Source organism: Lotus japonicus, chromosome 2 (assembly GCF_012489685.1).
Source record: "Lotus japonicus ecotype B-129 chromosome 2, LjGifu_v1.2".
Taxonomy (NCBI): domain Eukaryota; kingdom Viridiplantae; phylum Streptophyta; class Magnoliopsida; order Fabales; family Fabaceae; genus Lotus; species Lotus japonicus.
Window position 1 is genome coordinate 77,735,733 of NC_080042.1, and position 18,234 is coordinate 77,753,966.

Sequence of the window (18,234 nt, forward strand, 5' to 3'; positions counted from 1 at the left end):
ATTCCAATGTTTTTGAATAGTTGTTAGGGCGAATGTGAAAGGATGTTGAACTCAATCCAACAATTGAACAGATAAACCAACAGGTACTTTGTGTATGTTTGATTTGGCGTTGGTCCAAGATAAATACGATTTCACGCGATGACGTGTTCAAAACTTTTAAGTAGTTGGGCAATATTTTTTGTGTGCAAGGCAGCATTCTCCATGAGAAACAATCATATTCGAGTCAAACACATCCACTTCTAATGAAGCCAATTGACCCAAGGTTTTTATCATTCATAAGACTCGAATTTGATTCCTTACTTAAAAAGCTCCAAGTATGTACCACTTAAACCAACCACTCATTAGTTAGTGGTGGGGACAATATACATACACATACATATATACTAGCAGAAATAAAATATAAAAAGTTAAATGAGGCAAATAATACAAACAACAAATATAATATTATCTAAACATTTAAAAAACAAAAAAAAAATTGTGAGGGCAATTGTCCCGGGAGACTATAACATGGATTTGTGTTTGGCAGAAAAACTAGAAGTTGTCATGTTAAATTTAACGTGGTTCCAAGAAATAAGATTTTGTTACATTAACTTCAACGTGAATCCAGATTGATAAATTCAAATTGGTAGGAGCTTGGTTCATACAATTACAGTCTCAAACTAGCAAACCTCTAGTGTTCTCATGCATATAAAAATCTGGTGGATAAAGCAAATAACTAAGCAAAAAACTTGAAAGGGGGATAGTATCTGTAACAATTACAACTCGTTTCTTGCTTTTATCTTCTTTAATTTGCTTTGCCATTCTTTTTCTCCCTTTGGTGGTTGTGTGGTGGCCTTATTCAGTCAGTGCTCGTTGTACCGAGACCGTCATGCTGAGCATTATGGGGCACACTTTGGTTCAAAACAAGTTTACAATTTACAAAGAGCACACTACTTTAAGACCAGTCTTGAGAATCTTGGAAAGCCATGGATTTGTAAAATTTTCACCTTTGTTTTATGTTACTGTACAGATTTTAATATCAGTAAATGGGTTCAGGCATATTGCATAGAATGATAAGGTCCCATTCTTTAACGGAAAACAGACGTATCAAACAAGTTAACCTTAGTATTGTACGTACCGTACCATGTTAATCACAAGGCCCCACTCTCTGCATCTTTGGTTCTATTTCCTAAATTGGCAAAAGCATTTAACAATAGCATTTGGGAATACAGTATATATTGATATGATATCCATATCAGATGCAAATTGACGTAGGTGTGATGCTTTAGGCAATGGAATAGATTCCCTACAATGCGATCGGCGGTCATCAAATCTAATTCATCCGAGATCGAACAGGTTAAATTTTAAGACATGTCTATCGCCCGATCTTGATGAAAAATATGAGTCGACTAATAGTAATTCGCACGGTCCAAATATCATGAATGCGTAAATATAGGGTATCCTTGTCTGCACTAAACCCAAATCAACATAAGAGTGTAACTATTCCCATAATCCTACTAATGGAACAGTTCATCAGCCTCATGACAAAAAAAATTAAATGTCTTATTTAAAGAAAAAATGACGTCTATGGTTCCCTCTCTTAATGTGATGGTCGTGTAACTTGAAAACATAACCTGTGTACATCAAACCTAGGTTGTGTAAGTACACCATAAAAATGATAATCCACTCAAAAATTGAATGTAACCAGTGTTTGGCCTTATGTATACCCTGTTCAGAGGGAGAATAAAAAGCATATTCTTCAACGGCATGGATTTGCAACAAGCCAACATGGTGACACTCTCAAAAGGGCAGTTTCAAACATTATGAACAAAAATGAAAAATGGAAAGCAACTAGTCATTCTAACTCTCACTTTAATTGGAAGATAAAAAGAACAAAAAATTAGAAAAGAGGGACAAAAATTATCCATGCGCTGGTTGTTTCACTTAAGACCATGACCAGTCACCCTTCATCTTAAGAAACCATATCACACAGTTGTGATAAAGCGGGGAATTTATGCTTTCGACAGTTTCTAGCTGCATGGGATATTTTAAGATGAAAAAAGTAAAATGAGCAAGAGAGAGAGACAGAGACACACACAGCAGGAAGTTTTGAATGAACAAATAGAGCTTGGCAATCCATCTAAAAGTAGAACAAAGCATAAAGGTAACATTAAGCCCAAGAAATCAAGCACTGTTATTTTTGTTACCTTGGGAAGAGAGCTTGGAATTCTAAAGTGGATAGATCTTAGAAGTTAGAAAAGAGCATAAAGCAATAGTTTGTTTCTTTTGGGGACTGTTCTATTCCTCCCATCTATCCTTTCTATGACCCTGCTTGCACTTCCACTGTGGCAATCCCCTGCTTCTGTGTGGCCCAGTCATTCTAATTAAAAGAAACAAATGTTTAAATACTGCCCTTTCTTAATAACAAAGAAATGGTCATTTACCAAAATAGTCATACCATACTAGAACTTTTATATGCAGTAAACTTGCACTATTTGCAAATGTTACTAGCGTGTTTGGATTAACTTCTTTTTTCTCAGAATCAATTCTGACAGCCAGAAGTTACTCACAGACTTATGGCCAAGATTGATTTTAACTTCATAACCAATTGTAGAAGAATGATACATATCATCTATCAGATTACCAAATTAAAGTATCAACTCTTACTAGAATCCACCTTATTTATTTGAGGTGATAATATAACAAGTTATTTAAAAAGAAAAATTCCAACCTATACTTGGGCAAAATATGTAACCTGTTATGGACTTAAGGCAAGCATATGCTGACGTGAGAACAATTAAATCTTTGTGAGCCAAAACCAAGTAATACCACAGGCAATCAAGAGTGTAAGACACTAAAACCTATTTATCCATATACTACAGGTATAGTAGTTGTGTGATGTGGCAAGTTGGAAGGAGTCCAAGCAACTAGGTTTGGCTTCTTTTATTGAAAAAAGCAGGCATATGATAGAGATGTAGGGAAATAAATGAAAAAAAGAAAGATACTTGGCCTCTCAAGGATATTGTCCCAATCACTTTATTCATTCTTGTCAGATTCTTCAATAACAGCCTTAACTTGTTAAGATTTCAGGCTTCTGATTCGAGATGAATCTAAAATTCCTGTAGGCCCACCCTGCTTTAAGCTTTAAAGCCCCCTCCAAATCTGGTAGGACATATATAACAAGCTTATATCTACAGGAATGGACCATGAGAATACCCATATTACTAGCAGAGAGTTGCTTATTCTCCTGTCACTCTGAACAGAAAGAACAAACCCTCAATTCTTCTTGTTTCAGAGTGAATTGAATATGGTATTTCGTCCGTCTAGAATAAGTCTTCTGCTTCTCTTTCTTGGGTTCTTAATATCAATTCAACCGGAGGAAGTGACAGGCCTGAGAAGTTCAGAAATTGCACTAAGACAGAGCCTAAAAGACCACAGGATAATGCTGCAGAATCAACATACTATGAGAGCTACAGAGAAGGAATTATTGAACACGAAGAAGAATTCAGCAAATAACAACAATGGGTTTGATCCTGGAATGAAGAATCCAGCAAACGTCAACAAAGGGTTTGATCCAAACCAGTCAAGCAAAAGAAGAGTGCGAAGAGGATCAGATCCTATTCACAACAGGTCTTAACACATTCATCCTGTTCCTACAACCAGGGAAGAAAGCAACACTAAGCTGACTCAAAGAGAAACGGAAGTTGGAATTCTTGGAAATGAAGAGCAGGTTAGAAATATAGTGAACTGTACCTGCATTCTCAAAAGATCTTCTTCACAGTTGGTTGTTCCCTTTTCTCAATCCAGTTTTAAGAGTTTTGCCATTGAGAGGCATGTTGTACAGTCAAGTTACTACATAATTTATAAAAAGCAATTCAGTGAACACGAATCATCTGAGAAAACAGAATAGATGATCACAGCTACTCCAACATAAAATGTTTTCTTTTATTTTCATTCAGGGAAAGAAAAGATCCATTCGCACTAGTTTTTCAGTTGAGCACAATTATAGTGAAATTCTTCTGTAACATCATCTTTCCGAAGTATTTCAAATCTAACGATCTCTTGTGTCTTCAGTCTTAAAATGCTATAGACAAGTTTTAACCCTTAACTAACAAAAGTAGACTTGTTGAGCATAATAGATTCAAAACTGAATTCTAGACCATTGTATTGTCTCATGTTGTAAAACAATCTTTGATATTAATTTGTTTTTACAGTCTTCTCTTTTTATTTCTTCTGTTTCTTGTGATTTTCGGGTGCATGTGTTCGGTATATAAACCAAAAATGGTATGCCTAGGAAAATAGAAAGTAGAATATCAATAGTATTAACAAAATAAGATAATTCATAGTTCAAAAAATAAGATGCTAGACTCAGTCTGCATGACAGCATGACATAGGATAAGTCACTTACCATTTTACCAAAAGCGAGGTGTTGTTAACCCTTCGAGGTGTTAATTCATTCCAAAAATAAAATGAATGCTTTAAACTGCAAAATATTTCATTATTTTTGAAACCTAAATGCAAAACCAACATAAAGCCAATCCTACTACAGATCATCAAAGTTATACAGGAGATAGCATGAGATGCAAGCTTAGGGAAGTGCTGCTTCAACATACAATGATGGGAACAATGAGAACAGCAAATGAAAGTTAATATCCTTTTCACAATTAAAAAACACCACGATTATTGTTCAATGTTCGTTCGGTGCAGCAGACAGTAATGACTAATGAGATTGTGAGCATTGAACATTATAAAAAATTTAGGTAGTAATGCTTTTTTAGCTAATTATGGTTCTACAAATCAGAAAACATCAATCAAAAGCATAACATTGGGATTGGAGCAAGATCAGCCAATATCAGTTTAAGGTTAGGAAGCACGACCGAACTAAAAGTTCCACAGCAGTTTAATTTTTCACTTTTTCATGCTGAAGCAGATTCTACTTATTCATTTTATTTCTTCTGGATTTTTCTTTACTCTTCCTCCCAAATCCTGATTCGATATAGAAGTTAGGACTGAAGAACTGTACGTTAATCATTAATGCATGATTCAAAACAACAAAGTCCCATTTGATACCTATTCACACTTAGTTTGCCCTGCAATTGCCTCTGTCTGGGACCACTGCATCATGACATTCTCTACTTCTTTCCAGTTTGTAGTGAGTTCATTGTCACCACATAGATATTGTTATATTGATGATAGTACAAAACACTTAAAAAGTACTATATAGCTAAAAAAATATAATAATTTATTAACATAATTGCTGGAACTGCAACTAGAGCGGTGTCTATATCTTAGTATGGCAGTAAAATCAAATGAAGCAACACACTCCCCGGTTTGACGGTAAAGATATAAAGGGAGCCTTACTCTGGCTAGAGGGATTAGAGTTTAGATAGCTCTTCAAATGAATCACTTGTATGTGCAATGCCATTCATTCATATATCCAATTTTCCATTTACAAGTAGCGATTTACATTTACGCATAATGGCACATAGAAAAATGCTAGCAACACTCTCTTTCCAACATTCTCTCATTGATCGGTTAAAATTTAAGTGGCGTCAACTAAAAATACGGGACCCACATGAATTCCAACCGATTAATGACAGACCGTTGGAAAAAGAGTGTTGCTAGCCCTCCTCACAGCACATATTGTCGTCCCATCAGGAAATGATGTATAGATGCTCAATCTATCAGTTCTTAATTAAATTTAGAAATTACAGGCAACAAATGATTCTTCAAAAAAAGAAAGAAGATAACGATGACATTTTTTAAACTGCAATTACAGTTAAATTCACTCTAAATCATCAAATGATTCTTTCCACTATTGATCACGTTGTCACAATTGCAACATAAGCCAGATGCAGAGGAATCAGATTCGTTAACAAAAATTAATTGAATTAAAAAAACCTAAGATCATAGATTTCAATAAAAACTGAAACAAGTTAACAGAGATGATTCAGAAGAAGATATTACCATATCAACTACCATGAGCTTTCACCAGCAGCTACAATGTTCTGCGCTTTCGCCATCGTCGACGTCGAGGCAATGCTGCAACAAGAGCTTCTTCCAATCAGAAGCTGAGAAAACGTCGTCGTTTCCGCTCCCTGAGCTGGCATTCAATGGCCCGAACTGGCTTGGGCTATCTCTTGGGCTCGATTATGTCGAATTGGTTTGGCCCAAAAGATGGATTGCTTTTGGGCTAATATCACATTCATTCTGCTTCCATCTTTTAATCAAGGAAAAAACTGAAAGATACCAATATAAAGTAAAACTACAAGAACGCTTAGTTAATAAGTTAGTTGAAAAGTAAAATGTTAAAGATTGAACTAGTTATTAAACAAACTGAAATTGTAAAAGCAAGATGTTAACTTGTTAGGGATACTGTTGCAGTCCCTCCCAATAAATGACTTTTTTGAGGTTTGATCTTGCGACCTCACCCTTATAAGAATCTAGCTTGTCTACCACCAGACCAACATTAAATCTTATTAAAATGATAATGAAAAAATGAGAATAAACTCAATAAGTTATAAGGTATAAGTGGGCTAATACCATTCAAAATAAGTTGGCTATAAATTTTGTATTTATTTATTTATCTTGAATGTCATTAGTTCATCTAGAATTATGACCATTTAGTTCAAACTTGATTTTGGGTCATTAAGAAAATAATTGTAATGTTATTGGGGTTCACTAATGAAGATATGACATTGGGTGGATGCTGATCCTGAATGTACTTTGTAATACATGTTCTCCTAACAATGTTGATTAATTTTCGGCTGCATCTACCGTGAGTCAGTTTGTAACTGACGCACGGTGCTGCAGTTAGTATTCCCCATTTAAATTACAAAAATACCCATTTTGTCTTTTAACTTTCTTTCTTCTTTTTTTCTCTCTCTACTTTTCCACTCCACAAACCCAGCAATTCATCACACATGCTGTTGAGGCAACAATACAAAGTTTCTCCATGATCATCTTGGAGACCTTCAATGCTAACGTGATTTTGGTCCCTTTGGTCCCCTAAATCTGGGTTTTAACACCATAACACACCATCAAAATCTGCAATATATGTTTAGAAATCCAACCGTGGAGAACAAAGAAAGGGGAAGGGGAAAGAACTCAGATTAAACCAGATCTGTATTTTCACCATAGGCTTCTCAAATCAAAGTCGCACACCGTCAAAACCAAGAAATAACAAAAATCAAACAATAGTGTATAGAAAAATCAACACTTTCTTCATACAAGCATCTAATTTTCTTTTTCCTTTTCTCAATAATGTGTTTTGCATTCCCCATTTTTTTCCAGTTGTTATCTGAATCTCCTACTGCGGGTTAATTCAAAGCTGAACCATGGGGGAGATTCTGAAATTCACTTATGATTTTGACAAATTAAATCAAAACTTTTCAGATCCAGCTCTCTGTTTTACAAATCCAAACTTTCCAGATCTCAGATGGAGAAGGGGTTGGGTGGTGGTGGTGGTGGTGGTGGAGGTGGGGTGGGCTTGGTGCTTGTTCCGCCTGCGACGACAGTGTCGACGTGACGAAGGTCGTCTCCTTCAACATCTTCCTTTTCTCTCTCGTGTCCAGTGCCTCAAGCTTACCCTCAACCTCCTCACAGTAAGGATGTCGGCAAGGCTTGTCGTGATCACATCAATCTCCATGGCCGACATGCTGGACTCCGCCATGGGTTATCAGGCACGGTGGTGGGGTGGGGGAAACGTGGGAAGGGAGAAGGGTATAATAGTAAAACAATATATATTTAACAAAAGAATTTTTTTATTGGTAATTGATCTAAACCGTTCAAATTAAAAATATTAAATCTATTGGTCCAAGAATGAACTGAAGCACCGTGCGTCAGTTACAAACTGACTCACGGTAGATGAAACCTTGGCTTTTCTTTTGAAAATAAAAGAAGACAATTTGTTAATTGGCTCCACTTCAAGACCAAACGGGATTTGGTTACTTGTGGTATCTCCCTCCCATTGCAAGCTGTAAAATATAACTTTTTGCTAATCTTCACAGACACACCCACACAAATTATTGAAACTAGACTCGATGTCAATAACAAACATTCACCCCTAACCAAAAATTCCATTTATTTAACAAAAATATCCATATTGGTTGTCTCCTTTACATTTTCTTTATGCAAAATAAATATGAAGAACTTTATGCAAATATAGCTAAGCAAATTTCAAACTTGTTTCTTAAGCACAATGTTTCAGGAGGAGAAACATAAGTTAATATTCAGGATTCAATATTTCCAATTGTTTGGGTTAAAAAGCCTGCAGGTCACAAGGAGAAACATTACTTGTACCAATTTTTCCAAATTTTCAGGGATTCATTAATTGGGTCAAATTGTCTGTGCCTAATAACTTTGTCCCTCACAATATAACGCGCATGCTTTATTTGATGATGACATGGGTGTCACAGGACAGCTAAATTCATTGACGATATATAGTTTTGAATCTTCCAGCCAACAAAATTAAAAGCCAAAGTTTAAGGGAGTGCTCTCTACCTCACAACAGCATGATAAATAATCACTACTGTTTAATTTTGCTAGGCAATTTAATTAGGTTCCTATTAATTTAGCTATATGCATATACTTTTGAATAATCTTAGCCAATTAGGCACGCCTGTTAGAACATGTTAATTATTGTTTGAAAATGAATAGACTTGATCGTGATAGAAATCACTTCTTTAAAGTATTTCAAGCACTCTTTGAATTCGTCTTAGAGTTTGAATGCAAGAATACCCAGGATAATCAGTCTTGCTTCGAATTTGCACAAGACTAATAAAAACTCGAAATGTAAGCGAAGTGTTTTCTGAAAAACAGAGGATATGATTTGTATGTTCTAAATTCTGAACATGCACTCTATTTATAGGCAAAAACAGAACAATTTATAAGGTTGCGACCCTTCATAAATTATGTCTGTTACCAACAAATATGTGAATAGTTGCGACCCTTCTCGAACAGGTGCAAAATTTGAATTCTAAAACGAGCAAAACAAACGGACGTTACGACAACCAGTTGCCGTCGTGCTTAAGTGCCTCAAGTGTCGTGCCGTCTACAAGCCGCCACTAGCGTCTCTACGCCCACGCCGGTGTCGCCGGTGACGACACCGGCGAAGGGTGGTGTGAATGGAACATGTGACATAAAAGCTTGGGACCACAAACCATGTACATGTGACACTATATCCTCACTTTGTCTCTTTGTTGAATGGTTGGCATTTAATGATATATAAATGCTTTGAAAAGTGACTCTACTTTTTATGTGGGACTTCATTCAAATCCATTCAATGCAACACATTTGTCATTTTGGAACACTATGTAATTATTACTCCTGGAGTAATTATTATAACAATTATCAATGCCGAGAAAGGAACAGTCCCCATCAGAATAACACAAATCTGGTTTCTTGGATTCTAGTGTAGGATCCATGATTTGATTTGAAGATTAGGTAGGATGATGAGGAGAGAAGATTGTAATTAGCCATTTAGCGTGAGTAATGATATATACACACCTTATTTTTAAAACATTTCATTTCCACCTCTTTTTGTTTCTATCTCTCTCCTCTTACTATCTATCACATCTCATACTTTCTCTCTCTTACTTTTTCTTTTCTTTCTATCTCTATCATCATTCCACCTGAGTAACATTATTCATTTAGCATGCATGACTAATTAATAGTCATTGACTATCATCTTATATATTGCGCATGATTTGATTGAGGAATAGCTAGCTACGTACCTAGGCTCAGGCTGAGTGTGAGAGATAGCAGATTAGTAAGAATAAGATTGATCAATTTGCATATGTATGACTATGATTAAATCGTGCAATTGGATCTCATGTTATCAGAATATCAGTACTGTCATGATATAAAGTATTGGTGTGGGAAAAGTATTTATTTGATTTCCAAGACTTTAGATATGAAATTATTTGAATATGGTTTTCACAAATTGTACATTATTTAATTAACTGTTTGAATATATGGTTGCTTAGCTTCATTAAACTGAAGTCTAATTTGAACCCATGGATACTGTTATAGTGTTATGCGACCAATCCATTGATACCGCAAAAAGGAATATTTGGTTTGATAGCTAAACTGTTGCATTTGAACTTCCACACTTAATATTGACGACAAACATAATTTCACTTTCGATTATTTTCACTAAAAGTGGGTTAGTGATTGATCTTTTAGATCGAATCACTTTATTTGGTTTAAGAGAAAAGATAGTAGAGAGAAAATTATGAGAAAAATAATGAATTTCATAATGTTTAGTATGATATAAAATAAGTGAATTTTCTCTTCATTGTATTTGGTTAAGAATATAATGAAAAGAGTGAAAATTAATTTTTATGTGAAAAAGAACTTTTATTAAATCCTAGTAGTTAAAATGCATTTACTAATGGTTTTTGGGAAGTACGAAAAGACACGAAAAAAATAAAAATAAAAATGTTCCGAACTTTGATTCTTCCTAAATTGAGGAACGAGAAAAATGTGATCTGACTCACATCTGACATCTCTCTCTTCCTTTAATAAGTGCAAACCAAACAAGGTGACTACCCTCCCTTCTCTTCTCTTTCTCTCTTCACTCTCTTTCTTTCTTCTCATTCTAACGTCTAAGTGTGTGTTTGTATTAAAGTTGTGTTAAAAGTAAAAGCTCATTTAGTTAAAAGCTTTGGTTGAGAAAAGAAAGAAGAGAAGAGAAGAGAAGATCATGTGAGTAAAGAGGCAGAGAGTAAATTTGGTAAGTTATTTGATTTTTTTTATACATAAAAAAATTGCTTATTTGATAGTAATAGGAGAATGGAAAAGAAAGAATAAGGTGGAGAAGAGAAATAGTAAATTAATTAAACAAAGAATGAGAAGAGAAATCAAGAAAAGAGGAAATGAGTTATTTTATAGGTTGTTTGGTATAAGAGAATATGAAAAAAAAAAAACAATGTGTGATGAATAATTACTATTTTACCATTTTATATATAATTTTTATATCACATTTATTTAAAATTTATATATATAAATTAATATTTAATTAAATCATTTGTATCATATATATTTATGTTTTTTTAACTCATATATATTTATGTTTTAAATTACTGTTATTGATCAAAGTAAAAAAATGTAAAATCAAATAAAAAGAAATCTACATATAAGGGTATAAATGACTTTTTATTCAAAAGTGAAGGTATTTGCCATTTTCCCTCAAAATTCGAATATGGAGTAGAAAAATATTTCACAATTCAAGTGGGACCCACACTTACTTTTCTTTCACAATTTTTTTAGATTTTTATTTTCTACATCGGAAAATGCAATTTTTGTTAGATAACCAAAGGGGAGAAGATATATTTTGATTTTTGTGTTTTCTAGCCTATGTTTTCTCTTCTATGCATTTTTCTCCCCTTTCAAACACTGCAAAAGGAAAGCTTCAAATCTTGAGAGGAAACAAAATATAATAATGAAAGAGTGTATTGACAAGAAAAAGAAAATTGCATCTCATTCACAATTACAAAAATATATTAGAAACACATAAAAGGAATAAGGAAAAAAAATGAAACCGAGAAAATAAAGTAATGACATTTTGAATGAGTACCCGCATTTGTCTCCTTAAGCTATAATTTGCGAATCAACTCTCCTACACTCAGGCACGCTAGAGAATACTGTTTATAGGAGTGTGAAAAAACTCATGTTTAAATGTGCGAGCAAACATGTATGAAAACGTAAAATAATGTTGAATTTATCTTTTATTATAAAACACATTAAGTATAGTTAAAGCAAACTACATAAAAAAATAAAATGAAAGCTATATTACTTAGAAAAGTGAATATAAAAAAACTATTAAAACATTAATCGATGTGATTTATTTTTGTCAATAATTAAGTTCACTATTCTTTTAAAAAAAAAGTTTAATGCTTGGTTTTTCAAGATATTTTACCGTTAATAATTGTGTAACTAATTTTTTCAAAGCTCAAAAATTACATTAAGTAAATATGTCTCTCTTTGTCAACTAATAATTTTCATTTACGCATTACCTAAAAATCAAACCTTTTAAATACTTCTCAATATTAATTTCATAAATATTATTTAATTTTAATCTCAGTATTTAAACCCCTCAATAAAAAGGTAGCTCCACCCCTCATGAGTCCCATGACCAAATGGTGAGTGCCTTAAATCCAATATTCCAATACCACTAATTAAACTATAGATAAGATCAACCCAACTTGTTAATTAAAGCACGATATGAACTTAAGAAGCCATATCACTATTCATAAAAATACTTTATTTACTAAATAGACAATTCACTTTTAGATTTAAAAGCCCACATCATCTATTCTTATGTACCGCCATGACAAGATTTTGTATAATATCTAAACTTTAGGTTTGTGTTCTCTTCATCAGATCATCTTGGATTGCTTCATCCCCCCTAATTAATCCCCATTTTAAACCTCTTATTTTGTCATCTCATCCCCTCCATTACAATACAAATTAAACCATCATCATTAGTAAACCATTTCCATTTTCTATCAAAACCTTCATTAGATTCCCATTTTCCAATTTCATGCCAACAATATAATTCCAAAGAGTGCTTTAAACTTGTCAAACCCCTAAATCTAATCCCCCAACACACACACACACACACACACTCTCTCTCTATCTCTCTTTGAAATGGACTTGAAAACAGAAACTCCACCACCACCGACTCAACACCGCCACCTCATAACCGCCACCCCATCACCACCGTCCACGGTGGCGGTTTCCTACAAAGAGTGCCTCAGGAACCACGCAGCCAGCTTAGGCGCCCACGCACTCGACGGCTGCGGCGAGTTCATGCCCTCCGCCGAGCCCCGCTCCCAGCTAACATGCGCCGCCTGCGGCTGCCACCGCAACTTCCACCGCCGTGACACAAAACAGCAATATTCCAACCCCACCTTCATCAGCTTCTACCCCAGCATCAGCACAAGCCCGAGTTCAAGTCCAAGCCGCTCTCCACCGCCGCTCTCTCATCATTTCCCACCCTCCCACCACCACCTTCACAGCCAGATATCAAAGTCGGCGCCGCCGCACGTGCAGTTAGCTCTTGGAACAGAGAACCCGAGCAAGAAGAAGAGGTGCAGGACCAAGTTTAGTGAAGAGCAGAAGGGGAAGATGCTGGAATTCTCAGAGAAATTGGGTTGGAGAATGCAGAGAGAGGAGGAAGGTTCGATCCAGAAGTTTTGTGATGGCATTGGCGTGTCCAGAGAGGTGTTCAAGGTTTGGATGCACAACAACAAGAGTAGATCTTCCTCTGAGATTGGGAATGAGAAGAAGATCAATGGTGGTGGATATGGCTTTCAACTTCTTAGTGATATTAACAATCCTCACAGCAGAAATAGCAGCACCGATTAATGATCACATTCACAGAAATTAACCTTGTTAGCTCTGAATGTTTTAAATTGGGGTGACAGTCATGCGATGGATTCGTGGTGGATTGATGCAGACATGCAGTAGCAGTTGTGGTCTCATGTTTGGGAGTTCAAAATCCTTGACCTTGTGACAACAATTGTTTTCAAACCTGATACTCTCATGTTCACCATCTTTATCTTGACTCCTCAAGAAATAACAATTTGGTTCTTATTAGTGGTAATTTTTTTGTTTATTATTAATCTCTCACTACACAATTAAAGCACTAATTAGTGATAGAGTTGGGGTACAATCAGCTCACTAAGTAGTAGAGGCCGGTTAATGAGTTTGTTTTTCATTTACAAAAGTTATGAAGTGCAACAATGTGAGTCTACTTAGCTTGCTTTTTTTGTTCATCTATAACTTTCCCTATTTTTTATTGATGATATCAGCTAATTAAGGTCTTAGAAAGGTTAATTTAATTTTCAACCACTTACCTATCGCTTACTTATATATCATACCGGAAAAATATTCTTCCCTTAGTTTATGCTAATCGATTGGATGTTGAGAAAATAGAGAATAACGTGAAAGAGTAGAGAGAGAGATTGAGGGAAAATATATTATTGACTTAATTAAAACTGAAAGCAATACATGTCTTATATAAAAGACCTAACTTACTAGAAGATAACTAAAAGATAACTTCTTATCATAATAACTAAATCAGTTATTATCTTTTATTCTAGCCTCTATCTAATAGCACTATATCACTATCTATTAGCTAGATTTAATATTTGAATTAATATCCACAATACCCCCCCTTAATTCAAATACCCAAGAGATACTACACCTATCTCTTTCCTTAAGATCACAAATCTTTCAGTCTTCAAAGGCTTGCCACCATTCTTTGCAGATTCACCTCTCCTTTTGGACGATTCTGGCTTGTCAGAATTATCTTGAGACCACTTTGACTTGTTGTCGGACTTTCCTTTGCCTGTCCACTTCTTCTTTTTGCCATCATGATTGTCCAGACCAACCTTCAAAGCTTGTTCTGCAACTTTCACAGAATTACGATCAGCAAGGCGCATCTCATGTGCTTCCAATGAACTCTGCAACTCTTCTATCTTCATGCTGTCCACATCTTTAGATTCCTCAATTGCCACTACGATGTAGTCAAATTTGGGAGCCAAGGACCTCATGATTTTCTCTATCACCATCACATCAGTGATCTTTTCTCCACAGCCCTTCATTAAATTGACAGTGGTTAGGATCTTGGTGAAGTATTCACCAACCTTTTCATTCTCCTCCATCTGAAGACCTTCATACTGTCTTCGAAGAGTTTGCAACTTTACCTTCTTTACCTTGTCACTGCCACTATGAACTTTCTGCAGAATGTCCCACATCTCCTTTGCTGAAGATGCATTTGCTATTTTTTCAAAATGCGTATCATCCACGCATTGATGAATGAGAAACATTGCCTTACAATTCTTCTTCTTCATATCGTTATGAAGAGTCTTCTGTTCTTCAGTCATGTCTTGGGTCAGTGGTTGAAACCCATTCTCTATAACATCAAGAACATCTTGAAACCCAAATAGAATTTTCATCTGAGAATTCCATCGATCCCAATTCTTATTAGTTAGAACTGGGAGATTTACTCCCGGCAGATTGTTACTTGCCATCGTGAGGGTTGGTTTCTTGATCAAAATCGAGATTCATAGCGTGTAGGGGAGGAACCTCTGAAACTCGCAGCTTCCACTAAGTTCAGAATCGCAGAATTACAATTCTGATGAAGGACGAGACTCGCAGAATCGCACTTCAACAAAACCGAGCCAAACAGATTTGAAACACACAGTTTCACAGCAACCCTAAACCACCAAACCTATCACAGGCCTCGAAACTCGCCGAGCCCCGCTCCCAGCTAACATGCGCCGCCTGCGGCTGCCACCGCAACTTCCACCGCCGTGACACAAAACAGCAATATTCCAACCCCACCTTCATCAGCTTCTACCCCAGCATCAGCACAAGCCCGAGTTCAAGCCCAAGCCGCTCTCCACCGCCGCTCTCTCATCATTTCCCACCCTCCCACCACCACCTTCACAGCCAGATATCAAAGTCGGCGCCGCCGCACGTGCAGTTAGCTCTTGGAACAGAGAACCCGAGCAAGAAGAAGAGGTGCAGGACCAAGTTTAGTGAAGAGCAGAAGGGGAAGATGCTGGAATTCTCAGAGAAATTGGGTTGGAGAATGTAGAGAGAGGAGGAAGGTTCGATCCAGAAGTTTTGTGATGACATTGGCGTGTCCAGAGAGGTGTTCAAGGTTTGGATGCACAACAACAAGAGTAGATCTTCCTCTGAGATTGGGAATGAGAAGAAGATCAATGGTGGTGGATATGGCTTTCAACTTCTTAGTGATATTAACAATCCTCACAGCAGAAATAGCAGCACCAATTAATGATCACATTCACAGAAATTAACCTTGTTAGCTCGGGAGGTTTTAAATTGGGGTGACAGTCATGCGATGGATTCGTGGTGGATTGATGCAGACATGCAGTAGCAGTTGTGGTCTCATGTTTGGGAGTTCAAAATCCTTTACCTTGTGACAAACAATTGTTTTCAAACCTGATACTCTCATGTTCACCATCTTTATCTTTGACTCCTCAAGAAATAACAATTTGGTTCTTATTAGTGATAATTTTTTTGTTTATTATTAATCTCTCACTACACAATTAAAGCACTAATTAGCGATAGAGTTGGGGTACAATCAGCTCACTAAGTAGTAGAGACCGGTTAATGAGTTTGTTTTTCATTTACAAAAGTTATGAAGTGAAACAATGTGAGTCTACTTAGCTTGCTTTTTTTGTTTATCTATAACTTTCCCTATTTTTTATTGATGATATCAGCTAATTAAGGTCTTAGAAAGGTTAATTTAATTTTCAACCACTTACCTATCTCTTACTTATATATCATACCGGAAAAATATTCTTCCCTTAGTTTATGCTAATCGATTGGATAGTCATAGGAGTAGCATTTAAGCCCCTGTGGATGAGGTTTCTTGCTACTACCTTATCATAAGAGCAAACAACCTCTTATGTTTTTAACTTTCGAATCAGAATTCCCCAAAAGAAAAGACTTATTGGTCGGCTACTGCTGCCTACATCCAGTGTGTAAGGTTCTCGTTGATATGATATTTTTCCACTGCGGTCAATTAGTATCTAGATTTTTTTTATAGGTAAATTTTAGTTGTTCGAAATGTTAGTAAATTAATATCTCTTCCGAGTTCGAACCCGAGACCCTTCACCCTTCATCTCACCCAACCCTTATGTCCCTAACTCTTACCACTTGAGCTTTCCTTTGGTTTCCAGTTAATATCTAGATGGTTGGTAGATCAACGGTGAGCCATTCCTAAGGTCTAAGACGAATTTTCAATCATTTGCTTAATCGGTGAAAAGTTAATTAAATTTCTCAGTAACTTTTTTGAAATGTATTAATTATTTTTAGTACCATTGAATAAATGGATCACCTTCTTCTGGTGATAGCTCTTATTGCTGTCACGCTTTCCTCTTGATAGTAACAGTTGTAATTTAAGTGATTTTGCTGCATTTTAATTATATTGATCTACTTTCTTTAAAGTATGCACCCCCCAAATGCCCATACTTGTTTGAGATAATGCAATCCGGTTTTTGTCCTTATTCATTTATGGAGCATTCCAACAACTATTACAGAATTATCCTTTAGGAGATAATGCTCTTGATGGGGCTGTTGAACATTGCATGATGCAAGCCTACAAAATTTAATCTTCTTGTTCTTATTTATTTCTCATTTTACTTGTTACACTTGTTTTAATTTTTTTTTTGTAAATAGGAAAATTAAACAACAAAACTACAACTCTACTTGGTCTGCCAACAAGAGGGGCATAACCGCCTGAGGAGGGAACTCCAACTCCGTTACAGGACACTGTAATCTAGCTCCATAAGACCAGACAGACAATCAGCTGGAGCATTGTCTTCTCGAGAAACATAACATAAAGAAATCTCCCAATTGCGCGAGAGAAGAAGTTGAATATCCATCAAAGCACTGTCATAGAGATGAAAATCAAGTTTATTCTTACCAAGCGCATTCACCAACTCAAGACAATCCACGCCACAAATGACATTCTTCCAATTCTTACGCCAGAGAAACCGTAAGCCTAATAACAACGCTTGTGTTTCCACAAACAAAGAATCACATCCCTGAGCACCGGCATAGAAGCCTCCTAACCAAGTACCATCGGAGTCCCGAGTGAGACCTCCCATTCCCATTCGATACCTGTTTTGAATTTCTGAGAGAGATAAGTGGTCCTAGGCTTTTTTTCTTTTGAGGGTGGGAAAGAAAAAAGAAAACTCCTTTGAGCTCATTAATTACAAAGAAAATACATGGAGACTAATCATGATTTATAGCATGTTTATAATTTATATCATTTTTTTGTCATAATTAATTTTGATTTTAAACGCAATTATATAGACTCTATCATATTACTGTTAGAAGTATGAAATAGAAAAATAACAAATTTCACTATACTTTTTATTCAATAAAAATGTTGCAAGATATATGTGTTACATTTCTGTTTACGCACACTTTCTAAAGGTAAACGTAACCAAAACATGTTAATTATTAAGTGTTCTATTCCTCTTAGACTTTAGTTTCTTGGTTGAATGTCTTACAAGCAATTTTAGGTATCTAAAGGAACAAGGAATATCTATTTTGGAACTAGGAAGAGGGCAATAGGGATTGAGAATGACAGTTATCTATAATTATCGTGTTTATCTCTAACTATTTAACATTATTTAATTTCCATAATCTTTAGTGCATCTGTGCTTAGAAGGCAAGTAGCATGCTTTAACTTGGCTAATTTTTTAT

General features: G+C 35.6%; 1 protein-coding gene and 1 long non-coding RNA gene across 2 annotated transcripts; one reads left to right on the forward strand and one right to left on the reverse strand.

Annotated features, from left to right (window-relative positions):
- Positions 1-1,398: 1,398 nt before the first annotated feature.
- On the reverse strand, positions 1,399-6,060 carry LOC130739826 (uncharacterized). The gene is made up of 3 exons (XR_009019959.1): positions 3,733-6,060; positions 2,187-3,632; positions 1,399-1,613 (listed from the first exon to the last, which is right to left on the reverse strand). It is a non-coding gene; the product is annotated as an uncharacterized LOC130739826 (long non-coding RNA).
- A 6,239-nt stretch (positions 6,061-12,299) lies between these two features.
- LOC130739828 (zinc-finger homeodomain protein 6-like) lies at positions 12,300-13,760 on the forward strand. Its single transcript, XM_057592257.1, has one exon. It carries the CDS (start codon positions 12,631-12,633, stop codon positions 13,348-13,350), a length of 720 nt encoding a protein of 239 aa, XP_057448240.1. The 5' UTR covers positions 12,300-12,630; the 3' UTR covers positions 13,351-13,760.
- Positions 13,761-18,234: the final 4,474 nt, after the last annotated feature.